At 43.1% G+C, this 22,728-nt stretch overlaps 1 protein-coding gene across 1 annotated transcript in view; it reads left to right on the top strand.

The window, feature by feature from the left end:
* RINT1 (RAD50 interactor 1) overlaps window positions 1–22,728 on the top strand; it is a 28,136-nt gene that overhangs the window by 1,513 nt on the left and 3,895 nt on the right. Inside the window, exons 3-12 of the mRNA XM_056118102.1 lie at window positions 2,984–3,168; window positions 7,738–7,979; window positions 13,782–13,955; window positions 14,053–14,202; window positions 14,745–14,901; window positions 15,657–15,767; window positions 16,077–16,302; window positions 17,226–17,363; window positions 18,563–18,762; window positions 20,775–20,989. Of these exons, the coding sequence (XP_055974077.1) occupies window positions 2,984–3,168; window positions 7,738–7,979; window positions 13,782–13,955; window positions 14,053–14,202; window positions 14,745–14,901; window positions 15,657–15,767; window positions 16,077–16,302; window positions 17,226–17,363; window positions 18,563–18,762; window positions 20,775–20,989 (1,798 nt within the window). The remainder of the gene's footprint in view (window positions 1–2,983; window positions 3,169–7,737; window positions 7,980–13,781; window positions 13,956–14,052; window positions 14,203–14,744; window positions 14,902–15,656; window positions 15,768–16,076; window positions 16,303–17,225; window positions 17,364–18,562; window positions 18,763–20,774; window positions 20,990–22,728) is intronic.

The following is a 22,728-nucleotide window of genomic DNA, read 5'->3' as shown; positions in this document are numbered from 1 at the left end:
GGGCATTTGCCTTGCACACAGCCGACCTGGGTTTGATCCTGGGCATCCCATATGGCACCCTGAAACTGCCAGGAGTGATCCCTGGGCACAGAGCTAGGAATAAACTCTGAACACTGCTGGTTGCCCCCAAAACAGAAACAAAGAGAAAAAATTTAAAAAGTTTATATGAAATGGAGAGCCCGGCAAGCTAATGAGAGTATCTCGCCCGCATGGCAAAGCCTGGCAAGCTACCTGTGACGTATTCAATATGCCAAACACAGTAACAACAACCCTCAAAATGGAGACATTACTGGGCCCTCTCGAGCAAAATTGATGAACAACGGGAGGACTGTGTTTTATATGAAATGAGCACAGTGGGTAACTTGGTTCCTGGACTTGGAAGGAAGAGGGAAGAGTCAAGGAAGAGGGAAAAGTCCAGCACTACCATTTCTTGCTTACGGCAGCAACAGCTGGGTGGAATGTGCAAGTCTGTCATTTTACTGTCATGGAGCGGCAGCCGTGAACATGAACATGAACATCTCAGGCATTTGGTGAAGAAGGAGTCTCTAGGGGCTCTGAAAGTTTGGAGATTTACTGGGAAGGAAAGGAGAAATTATGTAGCAGCTATTCTGTAGGTGAGAAGAGAATTTTGTGGCTGCTGACCAGGGCAAGAAAGTGGGAGTGGAGTAGTGGTGAGAGAAGGGGTACCCCCACACCCAGCCTATGCTCTTGGAGTTAGGTTTGTCCTCAGCATTGCCTACTGATAACAGTCTGCTCAGAAAGAAAGCTGTCAGTACTCATGGCACTTATCAGAGTGGGCACAACTTAGCCAACTCAGCTCCTCTTTCTTGAAAGGTTTGAAAGTATCCTGAACCTCCCAGGTAAAACTTTCCCCATTCCACCTCTGCCCCATGCCCAGGAAATGGACGCCTACCGAAACGTCATTTTAATGGAATGATATATATGTGGACTTTGTCCTCCTCTGGTGACTTGGTCACCTTCTTTGCCATTATGAAGGCTCTTAACAGAGAGAGAAAAGATGAGATGTAAGATCTCCCAAATCACCTCTGTGATTGAATTCATTTAAAAAATTTTTTTTTTTGGCTTTTGGGCCACATCTAGTTGTACTCAGGAATCATTCCTGGTCGTGCCTGGGGAACTGTGTGGTGCCTATACTGTCTCTCTGGCTTCCTGGTCCCTCATTCTCAACAATGCCATTTGACTAAGAATATATTATTTGGGGGTTGGAGAGCTAGTCCTGTGTTGGATATTAACCCAAAGTGTTTTAGGCTTCATGGAGCAATAGCACAGTGGGTAGGGCGTTTGCCTTGCACGCGGCCGACCTGATTTCGATTCCCAGCATCCCATATGGTCCCCTGAGCACCACCAGGGGTGATTCCTGAGTGCAGAGCCAGGAGTAACCCCTGTGCATGCCAGGTGTGACCCAAAAAAGCAAAAAAAAAAAAAAAAAAACAAACCTGAAGTGTTTTAGGCTTCATCAGTGAATTGCCCCATTTCCTCCTCCCAGCAAAGTTCACAGTGCTTTTGTGAGCATCCCTAATCCCCTGAGTTTATCTTTAAACTCTCTTTTGTGTGTTTGTTTTTTTTTTACTTTTGGGGTTACACCTGGCGATGTATAGGAGTTGCTTCTGGCTCTGCACTCAGGAAGTACTTCTGGCAGTGCTCAGGGGACCATATAGGATGCTGGGAATTGAACCCCTGTCAGCTGTGTGCAAGGCAAACACCCCACCCACTGTGCTATCGCTCCAGCCCCTCCTTTGTGTTTTACACTTCATTGTCACAGTTCCCCAAGTCAATCTTGGTTGCTTATAAGCCAAAACTTTCTGGTAATTCTGGATTTGTAGTGAATTACTTGCTTTTCTGTTTCCCCTATAGCCTTTTTATATTTTACTATAGAGCAGTGTTCTTTCATTAAACACAGAAAGACCACTAATGCTATGCTCCTAATATTTGGGAGTTGATTGATTCTGAAATATATCTACTCCTGGGCATAATTACTTGGTCATAATTACTTGACTCGGGCTTCAGTTGCAATAGTTTCTAACACCCCAAAAGGGAGGTTCTGCCGTGGGACTGGGATGGACCCGGGGCAAGTGGGCAAAGCTATCCCGGCATCGAAATGGGACATTCTAGAAAGCATAAATACATGATTTTAAAAAAAATTTTTATTTTGTGTTTTTTCTTTTTGGGTCACACCCAGCGATGCTCAGGGGTTACTCCTGGCTCTGCACTCAGGAATTACTCCTGGCGGTGCTCGGAGGACCATAAAGGGATACTGGGAATTGAACCTGGGTCGACTGCGTGCAAGGCAAATGCCCTACCCGCTTTGCTATCACTCCAGCCCCTTCTTGCTATTTTCTTAAAACTTCATTTTTGGTTAAAGAGTTGGGTTTTAGAAGGGCAGGTCCGGAAAGAGTGGAGGGAATCTAACCTGTACTAATCTCTCCTGAGCCTCTGAATTTATTGCTACCTCAGTTTAAGCTAGTTTTGATTTTGGGCCATACTTAGTGAGGATCATGCCTGGTAGTGCTTGCAGGCCTCCTCCTGGGCCAGTGCTTGGGGAACCACACCTGCAGGTGCACCCCAGTGGTCCTTGGCGCCACACAGAGCCCTGGGAATTTGAACTTGCTTGCAAGACAGGTGTTCTAAACTCTGTGCCATTCCTTCAGGCTCTATACTGTGCTTCTTTCATTATTAACTTGAAGAAGGTAGATATGTTGTCTTTTGTTTGTTTTTTATTCTGTTTCTAGGTCACATCTGGCTGTGCTCAGGGCTGACTCCTGGCTCTGCATTCAGGCTCTGCATTCCTAGCAGAACTTGGGGAACCATCTGGAGTGCTGGGGATCAAACCCAGGCTGGCCATGTGCAAGGCAGACCCTACCCACTGTGCTATTGCTCCAGCTCCTTATAAATCTTTTATGTTTCTTTTAACACCATGGTAATTAGTGGTAATGAGTAATTGTGTTTTTTTTTTTTGTATTAGGGGACAAAAATATCGCGATTTTTGATGAAAGTGAACAAGTCAACAAAGAAACAGATAATTGTGATCTCTCTGCTTATGTGTCTGCTTTCATAGAAAAGGAGGTTGGAAATGACCTTAAATCTTTAAAGAAACTTGATAAACTTATAGAACAGATGACGGAGAGTAAAATACAGTTGGAAGAGCAGGCAAGTATTAAAACTTACTGTAACAATATTGATATGCTCATTATAATTGATAAGCTCCCAGTGACGTATTTGATATGTCAAAAACAGTAACAACAAGTCTCACAATTTGTGGTAAGACGTTACTGGTGCCCGCTTGAGCAAATAGATGAACAACAGGAGGACAGTGCTACAGTGCATTATAATTGGTATAATATAAATTAATCATAGTTGGAATGTGGATGATACAACATTGTGACCAAAAGACTGGTCATTTTTAAATGTTTAATAGGTTTTCAGTAGCTGCAGTATACTATTTTATAAGTTATGTGCAAGACAGAGTTCTTACTAACATGATTTGTATCTTTTTAGTTTTTATTTATTTTTTGGTTTGGGGGCCATACCCAGCAGTGCTCAGGGCTTTCTCCTGGCTCTGTTCTCAGGGATCACTGAGAACCTGGTGGTGCTTAGGGGACCATATGTGGTTCCAGAAACTGAACTCAGGTTGGTTGAGTGTAAGGCAAGTGCTTTGTCCACTGTGCCATGTCTCAGGCCCTTTCTTTTAGTACTTTGGTTTGTGTTTTATTCTATTTCATCATTATTTTGTAAACCTAGGGCCTCATATATGCAGGACCAGTGCTCTTTTGCTGAGCCTCATCCTCAGCTTCTGAGTTAGGGGACGTGTTATATCTTAGAAACACTGATAGCTGACTTTGAGTCTGGTCCTGAGCGAGCCCAGGCTCTGCACACAGAAAATTTCATGCAGATTACTCCTGGCTCTGTACTCAGGGATTATTCCTGCTGCGTTTCAAAATGGCCCTGTAGGGCCCGGAGTGATAGTATAGTGGGTAGGGCATTTGCCTTGCACACAGCCAACCTGGGTTGATCCCATATGGTCCCCTGAGCATCACCAGGAGTAATTCTTGAGTGCAGAGCCAGGAGTAACCCCTGAGCATCACTGGGTGTGACCCCAAAAGCAAAAAAATAAAAATAAAAAATGTTCCTGCATGTGTGAGGCCCTAGGTTTGCAAAATAATAATAAAATAAAAAACAAAACAAACCAAAGTACTAAAAGAAAGGGTCTGAGAGTTAGTACAGTGGGTAAAGCACTTCTTCCTTTAAAACATTTTTGTTAGTTTTGTTTTGGGGTCATATCCTATAGTACTCAGGCTACTCCCCACTTGGTGCTCACGCATCAACTCCTGGCGTTGCGTGGGACTTTGACAAAGGATGGTGCAGGGCTTCACCTTGCAAAGCATGCACTCCAACCCTTTTGAGCCACTCTTGGCCTCTGTAAAGTGTTTTTTTTTTTTCTTTTTTCTTTTTGGGTCACACCTGGTGATGCACAGGGGTTATTCCTGGCTCTGCACTCAGGAATTACCCCTGGCAGTGCTCAGGGGACCATATGGGATGCTGGAATCAAACCCAGGTTGGCCGCGTGCAAGGCAAAAGCCTTACCTGCTGTGCTGTTGCTCCAGCCCCTGTAAAGTGTTTTTGTAAGTGAATTTTATGGTTGATAAAAATGTTATAGCACCATCCTGACAAATTCCTTACATATGCTTTCATAGAGAGGAAACGTGAACCTAAGTATAAACATTATAGTAATGGTTGTTCCAGGTGATTGGCAAACGAGCGGTTTATTTTATGTTTTTCTGTATTTTCAAATTTTTTCTCCTTATGGTTAATTTATTACTTAAAAGAATATTTTTAAGAACCTAATATGGGCCGAAGCAATAGTAAAGCAGGTAGGGAGCCTGCCTTGCATGCAGCCGACTTAGGTTCAACCCCCAGAATTCCATATGATCCTCCGAGCACCAGCAGGAATAATTCCCGAGTGCTGAGCCAGGAGTAACCCTGAGCAATGCCAGTTGTAGCCAACCCCCCACCCCCATCCGAAAAAAAAAAAATCCTTAAGGCTGAGCAGGCTGGAGAGATTGTGGTACAGCAGGTAACGGTGGTTTGCCTGGTTTGCCTGGCACACATCCAACCCAGGTTCAATCCCTGGAGCCTCATGTGACTCACAAGCACTGCCAGGAGTGCGGAGCTAGGACTAAGCCGTGAGCACAGTTGGGTGTATGCACCCCCCAAAAAAAAATTAAATAAAAAACAACCACCACCACGAGGGGTTAGAGCAATAGCACACAGCGGTTAGGGTGTTTGCCTTGCCAGGTTCGATTCCCAGCATCCCATATGGTCCCCTGAGCATCGCCAGGAGTACTTCCTGAGTGCAGAGCCAGGAGTAATCCCTGCGTATCACCGGGTGTGACCCAAAAGGCAAAAAAAAGAAAAAAAGAAGAAAAAAAACAACAGCCATGAAACCACAAAACCTAATGAATGTAGTCTTTAAAAAGGAAATTTGTGTGTCTGAGTTGTCAAGGATAGAAGATTTATGTTGTGTTAACTACTACATTATATCCAGTGGACCCTTGTGTGGGTCATCTCAGGTTGTCAACCTTACATTCTCCCATCTCAGCCCTTCCTCCCACCCCCCAACTCCTGCCTGAGCACCTTCTCTGCTGCTACATTCTAGGTCCACCTTAGCCACTCCTGCAGACCAGTTCTGAAGGACTCACCCCTGCTTGTACAGGTGCCCACCCAAAGGCATGCTCGCTAGCCCACCTGCAGTCCTCCCTTCCACCGGAAGCTTCCCTGTGCTATTGCTCCCCTCGGCTGGTCTTCTGAATTCTCCCCAAGACGCCTACATTACTTGGCCTTTATGTCAGTTCTGTTGTAAGAATCCCAGAGTCGTCCACGGCAACATTCTCTGAGTTTCCGTGCGTGGACCCGTGTAGAAAGGTGGAAAACCCACCGGTCTGCCCTCCCAGTCAGAACCACTGGTCCGTGCACTGGCCTGATGCTGGGACAGGTGCTGGCCCAGGTGTAGATGGGCTGAAGAGCGCTGCTTCCTGGCAGCGGGCACTGTGAGCTGGTCTCTCAACCCCTCCAGACTTGCCTCTTCTCGGTTTCTCTGTGCTCTCGGAGCTGTTCTGGACTCTGCTGCTTTTCTCTCACTGTAACTGAGCCCTTCCTTCCTTTCTTTCTTTCTTTTTTTTTTCTTTTTGGGTCACACCTGGCGATGCACAGGGATTACTCCTGGCTTTGCACTCAGGAATTACTCCTGGTGGTGTTCGGGGGACCATATGGGATGCTGGGGATCGAACCCGAGTCAGCTGCGTGCAAGGCAAATGCTCTACCTGCTGTGCTATTGCTCCAGCCCCCTGAGCTCTTCCTTTTTTTTGGCTTGCCTTTTTCTTCCAAAAATTTTCTTTCTGAAAATTCCCCCGCCATTCTGCCAAGTCCACCTGGGCCATACCAGGACCATGCATCTCAAAACTCTGCTACTCAAAATCGGGGGGATTTGAGTCCGCCTTGCACCCAGCCAACCCAGGTTGTTCAATCGCCTGCATCTCCTATAGTCCCCTAGCACCCCCAGGAAAAGTTCCTGAGTGCAGAGCCAGGAGTAACCCCTGAGCACTGCTGGATGTAGTCCCCAGACCAAAACAAAACAAAACAAAATGGGGGGGGGGGGGGGAATTTGTTAGAAGCACATTCGTTCTGAGACGTACTTCAGACCTACTGACCTTTCACTGTGCATCATTACACCCAGCGCCTCTCTATTACTGCCTTGAAAACTGTTGACTTGCTTCGTCTCCAGCAGAATGTAAAGGATAGAAGTTGAATTTTTTTTGTCTGATTCTCCCTATAGCATAGTATTTGTGCAGTAGTCTCTTAAGAGTGTTGGTTGAATTGCCTAGTATTTGTGTATGTTTTTCCATATACTGTAGTAATTCATTGAATAAAGTCCACATATAAAAATAGTATTCATATATAAAAATAGCATCCATATAAAAATAATATCGTCCTTCCAGGTCAGTGGTTCTCAGCCTAGCTTAAGTCAGAATCACGTGGGGGATGGAAGGTTGGAGCCGTAACACAGCAATAGCACACTTGCCTTGCATGCAACTGACCCAGGTTCTGTCCCCAGCATTGAGCCCTGCCGGGAGTGATCCTTGAGCACAGAGCCAGAGCCGGGAGTAAGTCCTGACCACCTCTGGGTATGACACTGACCCCTCCCTCTCAAGCAAAAAAAAAGAATCAAGTGAGGAACTTTAAAAAAATTTTTGTAGGTTTTTAGGCCATACCTGGTGATGCTCAGGGGCTATTCCTGGTTCAGTACTTGTGACAGTACTTTGTTTGGGGGAAATGTGCAGGCACCCCTGAATGTGCTTTCTAGTCTCTCACATGGGGGACTGTTGTAAAATACAGGTAACCCAGCTTTAGAATTAGTTTCGTTTGCTAGAGGGAAAATAACTAATAGATTCAGCATGTAGGTGTTCTCTGGCTTCATCGTCCAAAAGTGGGTCCCTTCATGAAGTGAGGCCTGACGGGGGCCAGTGTGATACACCTGACCTGGCCGCTCTCCAACTTTAGCATTTCATGTTTAGGTTTGTTGGTACTGGATGCAGAGATCGCCCTTTCGTTGACAACTTTCAGTCCTATTCAGCACCAGTTATGCATTTTGAAAATAATGAACTAACAAAGGTTATGAAAGTTTCATCTGATTGCTGCTGTTGTTTATTTTGGCCTGGTTAGGTACTTACAATTTCATCAGAAATCCCAAAAAGAATTCAAAGTGCCTTAAAAAATGCAGAAGAATCAAAGCAATCCCTCCATCAGTTTCTGGAGCAAGAAACTCATCTGCTCAGTTCCATTAACAGCCATCTGCAGACCGCACAGCCCTGGATGGATGATCTTGGGGCCATGATTAATCAAATTGAAGAGATTGAACGGCATCTAGCTTACCTTAAATGGATTTCGCAAATTGAAGAGCTAAGGTAAAATGGGTCTCTTTGTTCTCATAATTATTATTTTCCTCTGAGGTTCTGTCTGAGAGAGTGCATGCAAGCCATTAAAATAATTGTGTTAATTAAAGATTATAATAATATAATTTTACCAGTTGTTATGAAAATAGCGTTATTATTATGAAGGAACATAAACTTTTCAGGAAGCTTAATTTGCATGTGAAAGAAAGCAATCTAAGTAAAAATTTTAAGTCCTATAGTTGTATTTTGAACATATCTTTCAAAACCCTATTACTTGGGGCCGGAGCGATAGCACAGCGGGATTGGGCATTTGCCTTGCACATGGCCAACCAAGGTTCGATCCCTGGCATCCCATATGGTCCCCCAAGCACCGCCAGGAGTAATTCCTGAGGGCAGAGCCCAGAGTGACCCCTGAGCATTGCTGGGTGTGACCCAAAAAGCAAAAAAAAAAAACAAAAACCAAACCTATTGTTTTTAAGCTGATTAATAAAACAAGTCCTGTAATGTGTTATTATTCCTCTTTATTTCTCCTATTTGTTTCATTTCTTTTCTTTTGTGGGTATGTGTGGGGAGGGGATTGCATTAGAGCCACACCCAGCAGTGCTCAGGCATATGGGGTACTGGGGATCGAACCCAGGTCAGCTGTGTGCAAGGCAAGCGCCATAGCCACGGTATTAATTTTTCAGCCTCTAGAGAAAAATTAGGTTTTTTAGTTTGGCAGGTATTAGTTTTAGAATATGGCTTCCCCAGCATGTCAAGTTATACTGTTTCAGTTTTTCTGTCTTATATTCATTCTGGCAAACTCCCCGTGGCATATCCAATATGCCAAACACCAGTAACATTGATGGGTCTCATTCTCCTAACCCTGAAAGGGCCTTGAATATGGCACTTTAAAATCTCAGGGCTAGGACGAAGGAGATGTTACTGGTGCCTGCTCGAGGCAGTCGACGAACAAAAGGATGATTGTGATCGTGATAATTATTCTTACATTTTGGTTTGGGGCCACACATGAGTGGGTGCTCAGGACTTACTCCTAGCTCTTTGTTCAAGGAGTCACTCCTGGTGGTGCTCAGGGGACTATATATGGTGCTGGGGATCAAACTCAGGTCGAACGTGTACAAAGCCAGCACCCTACCCACTGTACTCTCTCCAGCCTGTTTTTTTTTTTTTTAATTATTATTAGTGAGACACCATGAGGTATAGTTGTAGACTTAAAAATTTTTGTGCTTGGGTTTCAATTATACAATGATCAAATACCCATCCCTCCACCAGTGCCCATTTCCCACCACCACGGATACCAGTATCCCTCCCACCCCTCATCTCCCCCACCCCACCCTGCCTCTGTGGCAGGGCATTCCCTTTCGTTCTCTCTCTCCTATTTCTCCAGCCTGTTTTAATTATTTGCTTCACATCTATCTGCAACCATTAATATCAGGAGAACTTGAGGGGAAAACATTATCTGACAGTCTTTTTTGTTTGTTTGCTAATTTTGGGGGCCACACCTGGCTGTGCTCAGGGCTTAGTCTTTGCATTTAGCAATCAAATCAAACTGGCGAAGTTTTGGGGGAACATACTGGGTGCTAGGGATTGAACTTAAGTCGGCTGCATGCAAGATGAGTGCCTTTTCCGCTTTACTATCTCTCCAGTCTCATATCCTTTTTTCCTATTTTTTTTCTTTTCTTTTCTTTTTAGAACTTCTCATTCTTGTTCATATAAATTATTTGCAGTTAATGAATTTTAAACACTTATTTTACTTCATTTCTCCTTGCTCCTCTAAAAGGAATAATAACCTTTTATAGTAAAATAAGTTGTTTTAAAGCTTCACTATTGTAGTTGCCAAAGTAATTGATTAACTGAAAAGGGACTTTGGTTATGGATAACCTTTTTTCTGATGTCTTAATTGTTTAAAAGAGAAACAATTAAATTTCTGATGTCTTAATTGTTTAAAAGAGTAACCCCTGTACCGTGATGTACAGGGGTTACTCCTGGCTTTGCACTCAGGAATTACTCCTGGCGTTCTCAAGGGACCATATGGGATGCTGGGAATTGAACACGGGTCAGCTGCGTGCAAGGCAAACGCCCTACCTGCTGTACTATTGCTCCAGCCCCCACCTTTTTTCCTATTTTCCTCAAGAATTGAAAGACTTTTACCTATCATTATAGAATAAAAATCTTGGTTTTGTCTATATATGCTTTGCATGTACTGAAAAAGTAATTTGCCTGAGGTTATGGGGTTACTAGTGATTCTAGAAGTTGACTTAAGCTTTTTAGAACTTCTCATTCTTGTTCATATAAATTATTTGCAGTTAATGAATTTTAAACACTTATTTTACTTCATTTCTCCTTGCTCCTCTAAAAGGAATAATAACCTTTTATAGTAAAATAAGTTGTTTTAAAGCTTCACTATTGTAGTTGCCAAAGTAATTGATTAACTGAAAAGGGACTTTGGTTATGGATAACCTTTTTTCTGATGTCTTAATTGTTTAAAAGAGAAACATACCCGGGAGAATTGTATTAGAAATAGGAATTAAATTCATAATCAACTAGGACACAGTAATTTCTCTTTTTAATAAAGTATTCTTTCCCTTAGGTCTTTTGTAATACATCTATTTCTAGCTTTCTTTTGGGCTTCTGAGATTTTCCTCATTTCCTAATTTCCCTCTAATGACCTGATTTTTATTCTGTAGTGCTTTCTTGTGAACAAAAAAAAAGGTAATTTCTTTTTTCTGGAACTTGGACCTTTATAGTCATTCTAATTCATGAGTGCTATATAATACAGCAGCATCATAAAACAATGAATGAACTCTGTTCCCCTAATTTTTCCTATGCCTTAAATATCATTCATGTTTCAGTTTTATAAGCAGATCTATTTCATTCTGTCTAATAAAATAGGTTTTTTTTCAATGTAGGAGTACTGCTATTTATTCAGCCACTGATTAGCTGATTGAATTGGGCAATTTTTTTCATTTTTTATAATTTTATTTACTGAATCACCATGAGAGCAGTTACAAAGCTTTTGAGTTTAAGTCTTGGTCATACAATGAAACACCCGTACCTTCACTAGTGCCCATTCTCCACACCCAAAAACTCCAGTATACTCCCATCCCACACCCTCCCTCTACCTGTGGGGCAGATGATTTCCACATTACTCTGTCTCTACTTCGATTACATTCAATATATTTTTTAAAATTTTTTTTAAAAATTTTATTAGTGAAACACCATGAGGTACAGTTGTAGACTTATAAATTTTTGTGCTTGGGACATTCAATATTTTGACACCAGACCCACCATTATTAATTTGGGATTTTACCCCAACACACAGATCTGCTGAAAGGCAACAGTAGACAATTTGTTTTCTATTGCTGGTTATGAATAATATATGATGTCACATGGCTGCAGTAGTGGCTGCGTGATTTTGAAATTCCAAAATTTTAACAATTAAATCTGGAGGAATTTCTGCCCAAACCTGCTGGGTTCTGAGATTTGTTCCTGAGTTTCTTGGATCATGGCCATTAAGCAGCTTGATCAGGAGCCAGAAAGGCCATTCGTGGGCGGTGACTTAGGGTCTTGTTGGGACTGGAAGGAAAGAGCCGGCTCCACCCCCATCCTGTGAGGCCCCACATGTCTCATCACTGAGGGCCCAAACCTGACTGTCCAATGGCCTCTGGAGAATGGTAGCCACTGAGCCGCCTAGGGGGAGCAGGCAGAGAGACAGCACCCTTTCCCCCCTGGAATGGCCCAGCAACAGTAACCTCCTGCGGGGTCCAGACACATTTCTGCCAAAAGCCACTGGGTTTCGAGATTTGTTTCTGAGTCTCTGGGATCATGGCTGTTAAGCAGCTTGATCAGGAGCCAGAGAGGCTGTTTATGGACAGCGACTCGGGGTCCTGTTGGACTGGGGAGGAAAGGGCTGGCTCCACCCCCATCCCATGAGGCCCCATGTGTCCGTCACTGTGGGCCCAAACCTGACTGTCCAGTGGCCTCTGGAGGATGGCGGCCACCAGGCCGCCAGGGGGAACAGGCCGAGGCACGAAACCTGTTCCTACCTGGGATGGCCCAGCTCCTGTAACCTACTGCAGGGACTGGACGCATTTCTGCCAAAAGCTGCTGGGTTTCAAGATTTGTTTCTGAGTCTTTGGGATCATGGCCATTAAGTAGTTCGGTCAGGAACCACAGAGGCCATGCCTCCAATGATATAGCTGAGCCGGAGGTGGTTTGTGGGTGTGTCTCCCACATACCTAACTTTTGGCCGTTTACTTTCTTGGTAAACTTTGCCCCAAGTTTTTGGGGTCTGGTCAAAGGCACAGCAATTTTGGGGTATCTGGAAGTCTGAAGGCGCCATGAGGCTGCTGATGCACTTGCCTCACAGGTACAGATTGACCTGCTGGTGGCACCACACTCCCTAAAATAGGTTTGTTTTGTTTTTCGGCCACACCCGGTGGTGCTCATGGCTTTCTCATGGCTCTGCACTCGAATGGAATCATTCAGTACCCAGGTTAGATCCCTGACATTCCATATCGTCCCCTGATTCAGAAAAGTGGCCAGGGAAAATAATGAGAGGATAAAGGTAGTTATGGCCATAAAGGATTGCCAGAAATGAAATAATGTAAATAAATATGAGCTTAGTATCTTTGTCGAGGCCCCAAAGAGTGACACCAGAAAACAAATTCAAGGAAGGCAGACAGTACAGAAGCCAGTGGCTCGTGGCACACAGGCCAGTGGGGTACATGTCCCTTAGGACAGCCCTGGGTGAGGGCACACTGAAAGCAGTATCCCAAATCAGAGTCCAGTCACCTGCAGGCCTGGCAGAGCCTGGGCAGGAACCTTGACAGCAACCTCTGAGGTTACTTTGAAGTAGAGCACTTGCTTCAGATGTCCTGCAGGGGGTGCTCCTGGGCTGAGAGTCATGATGGAAAAGGTTACATTTGGTTTCTTAATCTTATAAAATGACTTAAGGTAGGGAATATTTTTAATCGAAAGGAACATGTCAGTTTCCATTTGGTTTCATAGACTTAAGTATGCAAAACAGTGGCTCATGGCTAAATTTGTCCTGAAGACTTTCTGTAGCTGTTTTAAGGAATTTGATGAGTAAATATAATTTTTTTTAAAGAATTTATTTTGGGGTTTTGGGCTGGAGCAGTAGCACAGCGGGTAGAGCGTTTGCCTCGCACACAGCCAACATGCTGACCCGAGTTTGATTCCTCCACCTCTCTCGGAGAGCCCGGCAAACTACCGAGAGTATCTCGCCCGCACGGCAAAGCCTGGCAAGCTCCCCATGACGTATTCGATATGCCAAACACAGTAACAAGTTTCACAATGTTACTGGGCCCGCTCGAGTAAATGAACAAATCGATTTTGGATTTTGAGTGTTGGCTTCCAAAATTTTTTTTTTGTTTTTTAAAGATTTGGACTAACAAACATTCCTGCGTGGCAACATTTAGCTGCAATCTCTGAATGGGGTCTGTGCTTTCTCAGTGAGCCTCAGTTCCCTCCCACTTGCCTTTTCTTTTTTTGGGGGGGGTGGCGTGGGGAGGGGGTGGGAGCATGGTGACTTTGGGACCACATCTGGCTGTGCTCAGGACTGAACTTGTGGCTCTGTGCTCAGAGATAATTTCTGGGGGTACTCAGACCACCATATCTGGCGCCAGGGATTCCACCAGAACAGAGCTATATGAATAAATATAGTCTATCTAAATATAGTCCACAGAAAGAGCCTAAACCCGAGTATCATCTCTCTGGCTCTCTTTTTTAGTTTCCTAATTCGTGAGTAATGTGCTTAATAACGTCAAGAACGTGCTTTGCCATGTTTTGTAGTGATAACATTCAACAGTATCTAATGACCAATAATGTCCCAGAGGCAGCCTCTACTCTGGTGTCCATGGCAGAACTGGACATTAACCTTCAGGAGTCATCTTGTACACATCTTCTTGGTTTCATGAGGTCCACTGTTAAATTCTGGCATAAAATTCTCAAGGATAAACTCACAAGGTAAGGAATTTGTCCGTATTTCATGGCATTTGGATGTGACGGATATTTGGTGATTGCTCTGTCACACACACTGAAATATGTTATTTTTCTGTTCCAGTGATTTTGAGGAGATTTTAGCACAGCTTCATTGGCCATTCATTGCACCTCCTCAGTCTCAAACTGTCGGCTTAAATCGACCAGCTGCTGCCCCTGAGATATACAGTAACCTGGAGACATTGTTTATTCAGCTTCTGAAACTACAAACCTCGTATCTTTGTTGAAGTTAAAACAAAACAAAAAAACCTTATTAAATTGTTTTTTTCTGCAATGGATTTGTGGCTAGAGTGTAAAACTTTTTTTTTTTTTTGAAAAGCAGCTAAGATGCCAATGAGGATTCTAGGATTTGAACTTGATCTATAGATACCTGTGAACAATATATTGGTCTCTCAGAGTAAATTGCGTACAAGGGTGCGGTAGCTATTAGGAATTCTGAAATACATGACTGATACAACTTTGTATCACCTTTAAGTCTCTTGGGATAGTTAAAAAAAAAAAAAGACAATTGCAAAGTCACAGAGATAGTTCAAAGGATTATGTGCATGCTTTGTATGCCAGAGGCCCTCCTGATCTCCTAAACACCACTGATAGGATCTCAAGAAGTGGGGGGCAACTGGAGTAAGATTTAGTAATAGTGGTGTGTGCATGTGTGTATGTGTGTGTGTGAGTGTGTGCGCGCGCATGTGTGCACACACATGTGCATATAAGCCATGCATGTTCTTCTAATTCCTTTCCTTGAGTTAACTATGTCAGAGATGAATTACTTACTGAGCCAAAACAACTGCCAGGAAAATATTCTCTTCCCCCATCCCCTTCTGTCATTCTGCCCATCCAAATCATGCTGACCCCGCTGCAGAAAAGGTTCAGGTATCACTTCCGAGGAAACCGACAGACCAATGTCATAAGCAAGGTTTGTTTTGCTCTCTTGTCCTTGGGTTTTTACTGAGAAAATGGTAAGGGTTTGACTATTCACATTAGTGTTTTCTCATTGAAGGAGCTAAACTCCTCTTCTGTCATTGCCCCAGATATGTGTGGGGATTTGTTGATACATTGTAGGGACCAGCTCACTCACTGACACATTATCTCACGGATTTCTAATTTTCCTTTTACTGCTGTAGCATTTACTATGAAACCCTTAGGGCTGGTTCCTTATCTCTCACTCTGCATATCAAACCCACAGCAAGTACCCAAGCCATGTCTCAGTTCCTTTTGACATTTTTTTTGTATTTGTTTTTTTGCTCTTGTTTTATGGCCACACCCAGCAGTACTCAGGGCAAAGTCCTGGCTCTGTACTCAGGCTTCATGCCTTGAAACATCCAACTCAGATCCAGGATTGAACCCTGGTCAGCCATGTGCAAGGCGAGAGCTCTACCCACTGTCCTGTCCAGCCCTCATTTTATATAGTTTAAAGTGCGGGAGAAACAGTGTAACTTACAAAGTTCAAAGTTCACTGACTTAATCTATAGTACCAGAATTAGTTGGGAATATCTGGGAAATAATTGATTGTTAATCCTGGCATAAGTTTAGAGTTTATAGTAGAGATTCTGCCATTATGTGGGAATTTTCAACTGAGTTTTCTTAAGTGCTATGTTTATACAGTTAGACATTTAATTGTAACTTTTTAGTTGAAGTTATTTAATAATTCTGTTTTACTTCCTTCCTTAGCCTGAATGGTACTTGGCACAAGTGCTTATGTGGATTGGGAACCACACTCAATTTCTGGATGAGAAGATTCAGCCAGTACTAGACAAAGCAGGCTCTTCAGTCAATGCAAGGGTAAGAGACACAGTTCTGGGTCTGGAGTGATAGAACAGTAAGTAAGAGAGCTTGCTTTGTATGCAGCCGACCCAGGTTTGATCCCTGACACCCTATATGGTCCACTGAGCCCTGCCTAGAGTGATCCCTGAGCATCACTAGGTGTGCCCCACCCCCCAAGAAAAAGAGAGAGAGAGAGAGAGAGAGAGAGAGAGTTCTAAGCATTTCTATTTGAGAGCTGGGTGTCCATGAATAACTTCTCATTTATAATATGTGATTTACAAGATGAAGAATTAATATGTAACTATAATGCTATGCTTTTTTTTTTAGCTTGAATTTTCTCGAGGCCTCATGATGTTAGTTCTTGAGAAGTTAGCAGCTGATATTCCCTGTCTGCTCTATGATGATAATCTCTTCTGCCATTTGGTGGATGAGGTGCTTTTGTTTGAAAGGGAGCTACACAGTGTTCACGGCTATCCTGACACTTTTGCTAACTGTATGCATATTCTCTCAGAGGAGTCCTGCTTTCAGAGATGGCTGACTGTGGAAAGAAAATGTAAGTGCTTCTCTGGCCAGAAGGAGGGACAAAATGCCTCTTTGCATGTGTGTGTATGTATAAACTTGGGGTGCTTTCCCCCTCCAGTTGTGGGTCAAACATAGCCACATAAATAACCTCTTTGGAAATCCTCTTTATTCTTCGAACTTCAAACATTTCCTTTCTGGAACTGTATTCATATGTTTCTTGAATGGAATATTCTAAAATATTCTAAAATATTCCACTCAAGAAACATAAATACAGTTCTGGAAAATACATACAGAAACATAAATATAGTTACAAAAAATATTCTAAAAACCATTAGATTATATAGTTAACTTTTATAGATTTTACATAGAGTATTTTTATTTTCGGTAGAATAATTCTGGATAAAGTTTTTCTAATTCGTAAAATTATTTTGGAGATTTGGGGTAGAGGTTGGGGGAAGTATCTGGACATCTCAGAGCAGCGACTGTGTGACTTGGTTTATCCCAGGCACCCACCTCAGGGTAGCAGTGTAACATTGGGCCCTCTTAGCTCTCTTAGTGAATCACTGGCTTTTTGGCTGAGAATTGCTGGGAGTGGCCACCTGAATCCCTGAGCACCATATGGGAGCTTAACACCACAAACCCCACCCTCCAGAAAAAGGAAAAGAAAGTCATTTCTAAAAAGCTGTGAATTGAAACATTAGTAAGAGGGACTGGATAGATAGTATAGCAGGTGAGGTGCTTGCCTTATACATAGTTGACCCATGGCTTGACCCTGGCACCAAATAAGGTCCTTCAAGCTTCACTAGTAGTGATCCCTGAGCACAGAGCGAGGAGTGAGCCCTAAGCATTGCTGGGTATGATGCAAGAACAAACAAACAAACAAAAAGTAAGATTGAAAAGTTAGGAATGACTGTTAACCATTTAATTGATAGAAGCTTTTTTTCTGCCTCTCAGTTGCTCTTCAAAAAATGGACTCAATGCTTTCATCAGAAGCTGCCTGGATTTCACAGTACAAGGATATTACTGATGTGGATGAGATGAAAGTTCCAGATTGTGCAGAAACTTTTATGACACTACTCTTAGTTATAACCGGTAAGTACAAAGTACAAATGTGTGTGTGTGTGTGTGTGTGTGTGTGTGGAGGGTTGGAAGAGACTTTGGACCAATCTGGCTGTGCTCAGGGTCTGTTCCTGGCTCTGTGCTCAGAGGACCATATGCAATACCAGGGATTTGAGGCAGGGCTTTCAAATGGGTAGGAGATAAAAGCCTTAACCTCTTACTATTTCTCCGGCCCTTTCTAAAACATATTAAAGATATTTAAGGTATTTGAGGGGCTGGAGAGATAGTACAGTGGATGGGATGCTTGCCTTACATGCAGCCAACCTGGGTTCAATCCCTGGCAGCCCATATGATCCCCCCAGTCAGGTGTGATACCTCAGTGCAGAGCCAGGAGTGAATCCTAAGCACAGTGAGGTGTGACTCCCAAAAATAAAAAGACATTTTATTTCATTTGCAAATTGCATATGCATCTTTTTAAGCTCATCCAAATTGTGCATTCCTTTTTTAAAGAAAATGTCTGTAAAAAAATTTTTTTTTAATATAAATGTTTATTGTGGGGATTGATGGTGCCCAGGGGCCATTTGAGTGAGTACCTTGGCCCCACCAAAAGATGTCTTTGAAGAAACAGTGATTTTGTATATAGATGTCTTAAGCCTTAGAAACAATTTGAAATGTTGATGTGGAGTGGAATGCCTGGATCTTATGTATACAGTTGAATGAGTTTTGATAAATATTTCTGTGAAACCAGTGTCCTTAGAGAGTATAGAAATAGACTGATTGTTGCTGGGGTATATAGTTCAACATAGAGCACTTGCCTTGCAGGTGTGAGGTTTTGCAGCATGAGAGAGAGAGAGAGAGAGAGAGAGAGAAGAGAGTGAGAGAGGAGAGAACGTGAAGGGAGAGGGAAGAGAGATTCTTAAAGATTTGTATAGATTTGTTGTTGTTGTTGTTGTTTGTTGTTTTGGGGGGCCACACCTGGCTTTGCTCAGGAATTATTCCTGGCGCTGTGCTCAAGGATCACTCCTCATGGGCCCAGGGAACCAAATAGGATGCCAGGGATTGAACCCTCATCAGCCACATGCAAGGCAAACCTTACCCTCTGTACTTATCTCTAGCCCCGTAAATTGATTTTTTTGACAAAGGCACCAAAGCAAAGTCCAGTAGGGGAAACTTGTAACTATGTCCTGGGCAGTTCTAAAAACCTTCATATGTCTTATTAACTTTCTCCACAGACCGGTATAAAAATCTTCCCACAGCTTCCCGAAAGCTGCAGTTCCTGGAATTACAGAAGGACTTAGTGGATGATTTTAGAATACGATTAACTCAGGTGATGAAAGAAGAGACTAGAGCTTCCCTGGGCTTTCGATACTGTGCGATTCTTAATGCTGTGAATTATATCGCCACAGTCCTAGCAGATTGGGCTGACAATATTGTAAGTTAATGTGCTTTTATATTAAGTAATATATTAGTAGTTTGGGCAATTTCACCTTTTGAATAGTCTATCACAAGCAAAAACACAAAACAACAATTAGACCAACCCGAGGAAGTACGGCATGCCTTTCCTTCACCAATTCCAAAACTGTTGAATAGTCCTGCATTTTCACCATTAGGGAAGAAAGTCAACATTGTCATGAAATAGTGTTATGTTTGTAATATGGACTTTTGTTCCTCTTTAGCTTTTGTTTTGTACTTGTTTGGGGTTCACCCCTTAGTATGCTCAGGGCTCACTCTTGATGCTGCTCAGGCATCACTCCTGGAGGTGCTCAGGGAACCATGATTGGTGGTGAGGATCGAGTCTGGTGTGTGCAAGACAGGAATCTTAACCTCTGTATTATCTCTCTAACATGCCTCTTTAGAATTTATAGTTGGAAAATACTAAATGCATGGCAATTACTATTCCAAAAAAAGCTAAGATTAAATGATGGTGTAAAATTCAATAAAATCCTGGACTTTCTAATCTTAAGAAGTATTCACTTAGTTCCAATATTGTTTTTGTTGTTGTTATTATTTATTTGTTTTTGGTGGGGGGATCATACTCCAAGATGCTTAGGGGTTACTCCTGGCTGAATTACTCTTGGTAGTGGTTGGGGTCCATATGGGATGTCAGGGATCGAACCAGGGTTGGCTGCATACAAGGCAAGCTCCATACCCACTGTACTATTTCTCCAGCCCAACATTGCTATATTTTCTGCTGAGCATTTTTTGGTCTTATTTTGGTTTTGCCTTTGGGCCACGCTCAGCAGTATTCAATTTCTGACTCTACACTTAGGAATCATTCCTGGCAGAGCTTAGGGAATGACATGATTAGCCTGTTAGAGACGGGATGCCAGGGATCAAACCCATTTGGCTGCACACAAGGCAAGTGACCTTACCCTCAGAATTATCTCTGTCCCCCTGCTGAGTCTTTTTAATAGTATAAAACAAATTGTCATTCTTTATTTTTATGCCACATGACCTAAGGAGGGGCAGATTCTTAGCTTCAACAAAGGATGGAACATCATTAAGTATTTAATTATACTGTATTCTAAGAAAAACAAATTGGTGGGGCTGCCTTGCATGTGGCTAACCTGGGTTCCATCCTCGACATCCCATATGGTTCACGGAACACAGCTAGGAGATTCCCTGTTGCGGAGCCGGGAGTAATCTCCGAGCATTGCCAGAGGTACTATCCCCCAGAAAAGAAAAAGAAAGAAAAATGAATTGGCTGTTCTCCTCCCAATTCTTAGAAAATTTATAACCCAATTCCCTGCTGTCAGTTTGCTAGTTGGATCTTCAAATCAGAAATCATTCTGTATCCTATTACGGTACAAATTCTATTTAACATCAAAAGTGCTTTAATTATCTTCCTAGGCTTTCAGCTTATGAATGCTATACCTAAACATCATTAAAACTATTGTTTTATTTAGTCAGAAAAAGTGGACAGGCTTTCCAGCCATTCAGACAGGACGTTTGCGACCGTAGCTGAGAAAAATCAGACTCATACTGGCCGAGTGTGTTGGAGTGAGGCAATCATTTGCATTACTAGCAGGATTAGACAGGGATTTATAAAAAGTTGTTTGTTTCTGGGGTCATAGAGATAGACAGCAAGAGGTTAAGGCACTTGCCTTACAAAGATAACTTGTTCAGTCTTGGCACAGTATTTGGTCTTAGGAACCCCAGGAGTGAACCCCACACATAGATCCAGGAGTAAGCCCTGAGCACTGCTGCATGTGGCTCAAAAACTAAAAATAAAATCAGCCCTCTCTATCTGGAGATTTCCAGCAGAAATGCCAAGGGGATGCTCGCCATCTTCATCCCGAAACAATCAATGGTGTGACTCCACCAGTCCCTGATTAATGGACATTTGTTCTTAATCTTTGGCTGATTATTCACAGCACTGTTTTCCTATAGTGCAGGGGGAAAAGAAAAAATACAAACGTACATAATGGGTTTTTTTGCCTTCAGTTTTTTCTGCAGCTTCAGCAGGCGGCATTGGAGGTCTTCGCAGAGAACAACACCCTGAGCAAGCTGCAGCTGGGGCAGCTGGCCTCCATGGAGAGCTCTGTCTTTGATGACATGATCAGCCTGTTAGAGCGTCTGAAGCATGACATGCTCACTCGTCAGGTGGACCACGTGTTTAGAGAAGTGAAAGAGGCCACAAAGCTCTATAAAAAAGAAAGGTAACTCCTCTTTTTTTTTTTTTTTCCTTGCAAGTCAGCTTGCTATTTCAGTTTGGAAAAAGTTGAAAGGTGACATAGAACCAGATTTCCAAGATAGCTGCATAGCACAGCTGTTTGGGACTCCAAATGTTCTGATTGGTTGTTTGGTTTGGGGGCCACCCCCCAGGGAGTGATGCCTAGGGCTTACTCCTGGCTCTGCACTCAGGGATCACTCCTGGCAGGCTCAGGAGCCGTCTGAGGTGCTGGGGACTAAACTCAAGTTGACGTCATGCAAGGCAAACACCCTACCTGCTGCACTGTCACTCCAGCCCCTATATTTTGAATATTTTAGATAGAAATCTTACTAAAATACATTCAAATATTCTTCATCAAAAAAACAAAACAAAACGGGCTGGAGCAATAGTACAGTGGGTAAGGCGTTTGCCTTGTATGCAACCGACTGGGGCTCGATTCCTAGCATCCCATATGGTCCCCTGAGCACCGCCAGGAGTGATTCTTGAGTGAAGAGCCAGGAGTAACCCCTGTGCATCGGCAGGTGTGACCCCAAAGCAAAACAAATCATAATTAATTCAACCTAATCATAATTCAACCCTCTGGTTTGATAGACGTACAGAGAACACGTATATATTATGGCATGGAATGGCCTCGCCTGACCCCATCTTAAAAAGCCAGATGCCCTATAGCACCCTGTGTTCGCATGCAGTGCACATTTCATCTCGTGGCCGTCCTGCCACATGCTCTCCTGTTCCCCGCCTGAGACTGAGCTCCTGGGGGCAGGTGGTTTCTATCCTCAAACACATCAAGTACTTAGAGTTAATTTGGAAGTTAATTTGGAAGTTATTTTTGCTGGAAAATTAAGAGCATAAAACCAACTGATGTCTAAAGTGCTAATGGTTTACATTTTAACTGCTTTATATTAGTAAGTCATTTAAAATTGGGGCATTAAAAAAGGTAGCATCCTCATTCTGTCACTGTCACTATCCTCCCATTGTTCATTGATTTGCTTGAGTGGACCTAGTAACGTCTCCATCGTGAGACTTGTTATTACTGTGTTTGGCATATCGAATATGTCACGGGGAGCTTGCCAGGCTTTGCAGTGCGGGCGAGATATTCCCAGTAGCTTGCCGGGCTCTCCGAGAGGGGCAGAAGAATCGAACCCGGCTTGGCCGGGCCGGCCGCACACAAGGCAAACTCCCTACCTCTGTGCTATCGCTCCAGCCCAGCATCCTCATTAAACAGAATATTTGAGAGCTAAAGTTTATAGGGACATTTGGAATCAGAGGGACAGTACAGAGGTTAAGACGCTTAGTTTGCTGGTGGCCAATCCTAGTTCAGTCTGTTTTGATCCCTGGCATTGTCTCCGGTCCCCCAAGCATCATCAGGAGTAATCCCTGAGTAGTTAGGAGTAGCCTTTGCACCACCAGGTGTGCCCCCAAAACCAAGAATAAATGAAATGAATATATATATATATATTTTTTTTTTTTTCTTTCCCTTCTATTCCCTTGTTGTTGTGATAACCAAGGATACTGTGTGCTAGGTTGTGATGCTGACATCGTAGCTGCAGTGTTCACCTGGCATAATACTCTTGATTGTGGTACTCAAGTCTGTTCCAGCTATAGTGCTTGCTGGGGTCGTACTCCTGGCCCAAAGGTGCTCACACATCTTTCATTGGTTGTGCTTGCATATATCTGTACTGGGAGAACTCAGTTGCGGTGCGAAGGCGCCAGCTAGCAGAACTA

This window comes from Sorex fumeus, unplaced genomic scaffold (assembly GCF_029834395.1).
Source record: "Sorex fumeus unplaced genomic scaffold, SorFum_2.1 ptg000037l, whole genome shotgun sequence".
Classification (NCBI taxonomy): domain Eukaryota; kingdom Metazoa; phylum Chordata; class Mammalia; order Eulipotyphla; family Soricidae; genus Sorex; species Sorex fumeus.
The sequence above is the reverse complement of the archived record's forward strand: the minus strand, read 5'-3'. Positions and strand labels throughout refer to the sequence as shown.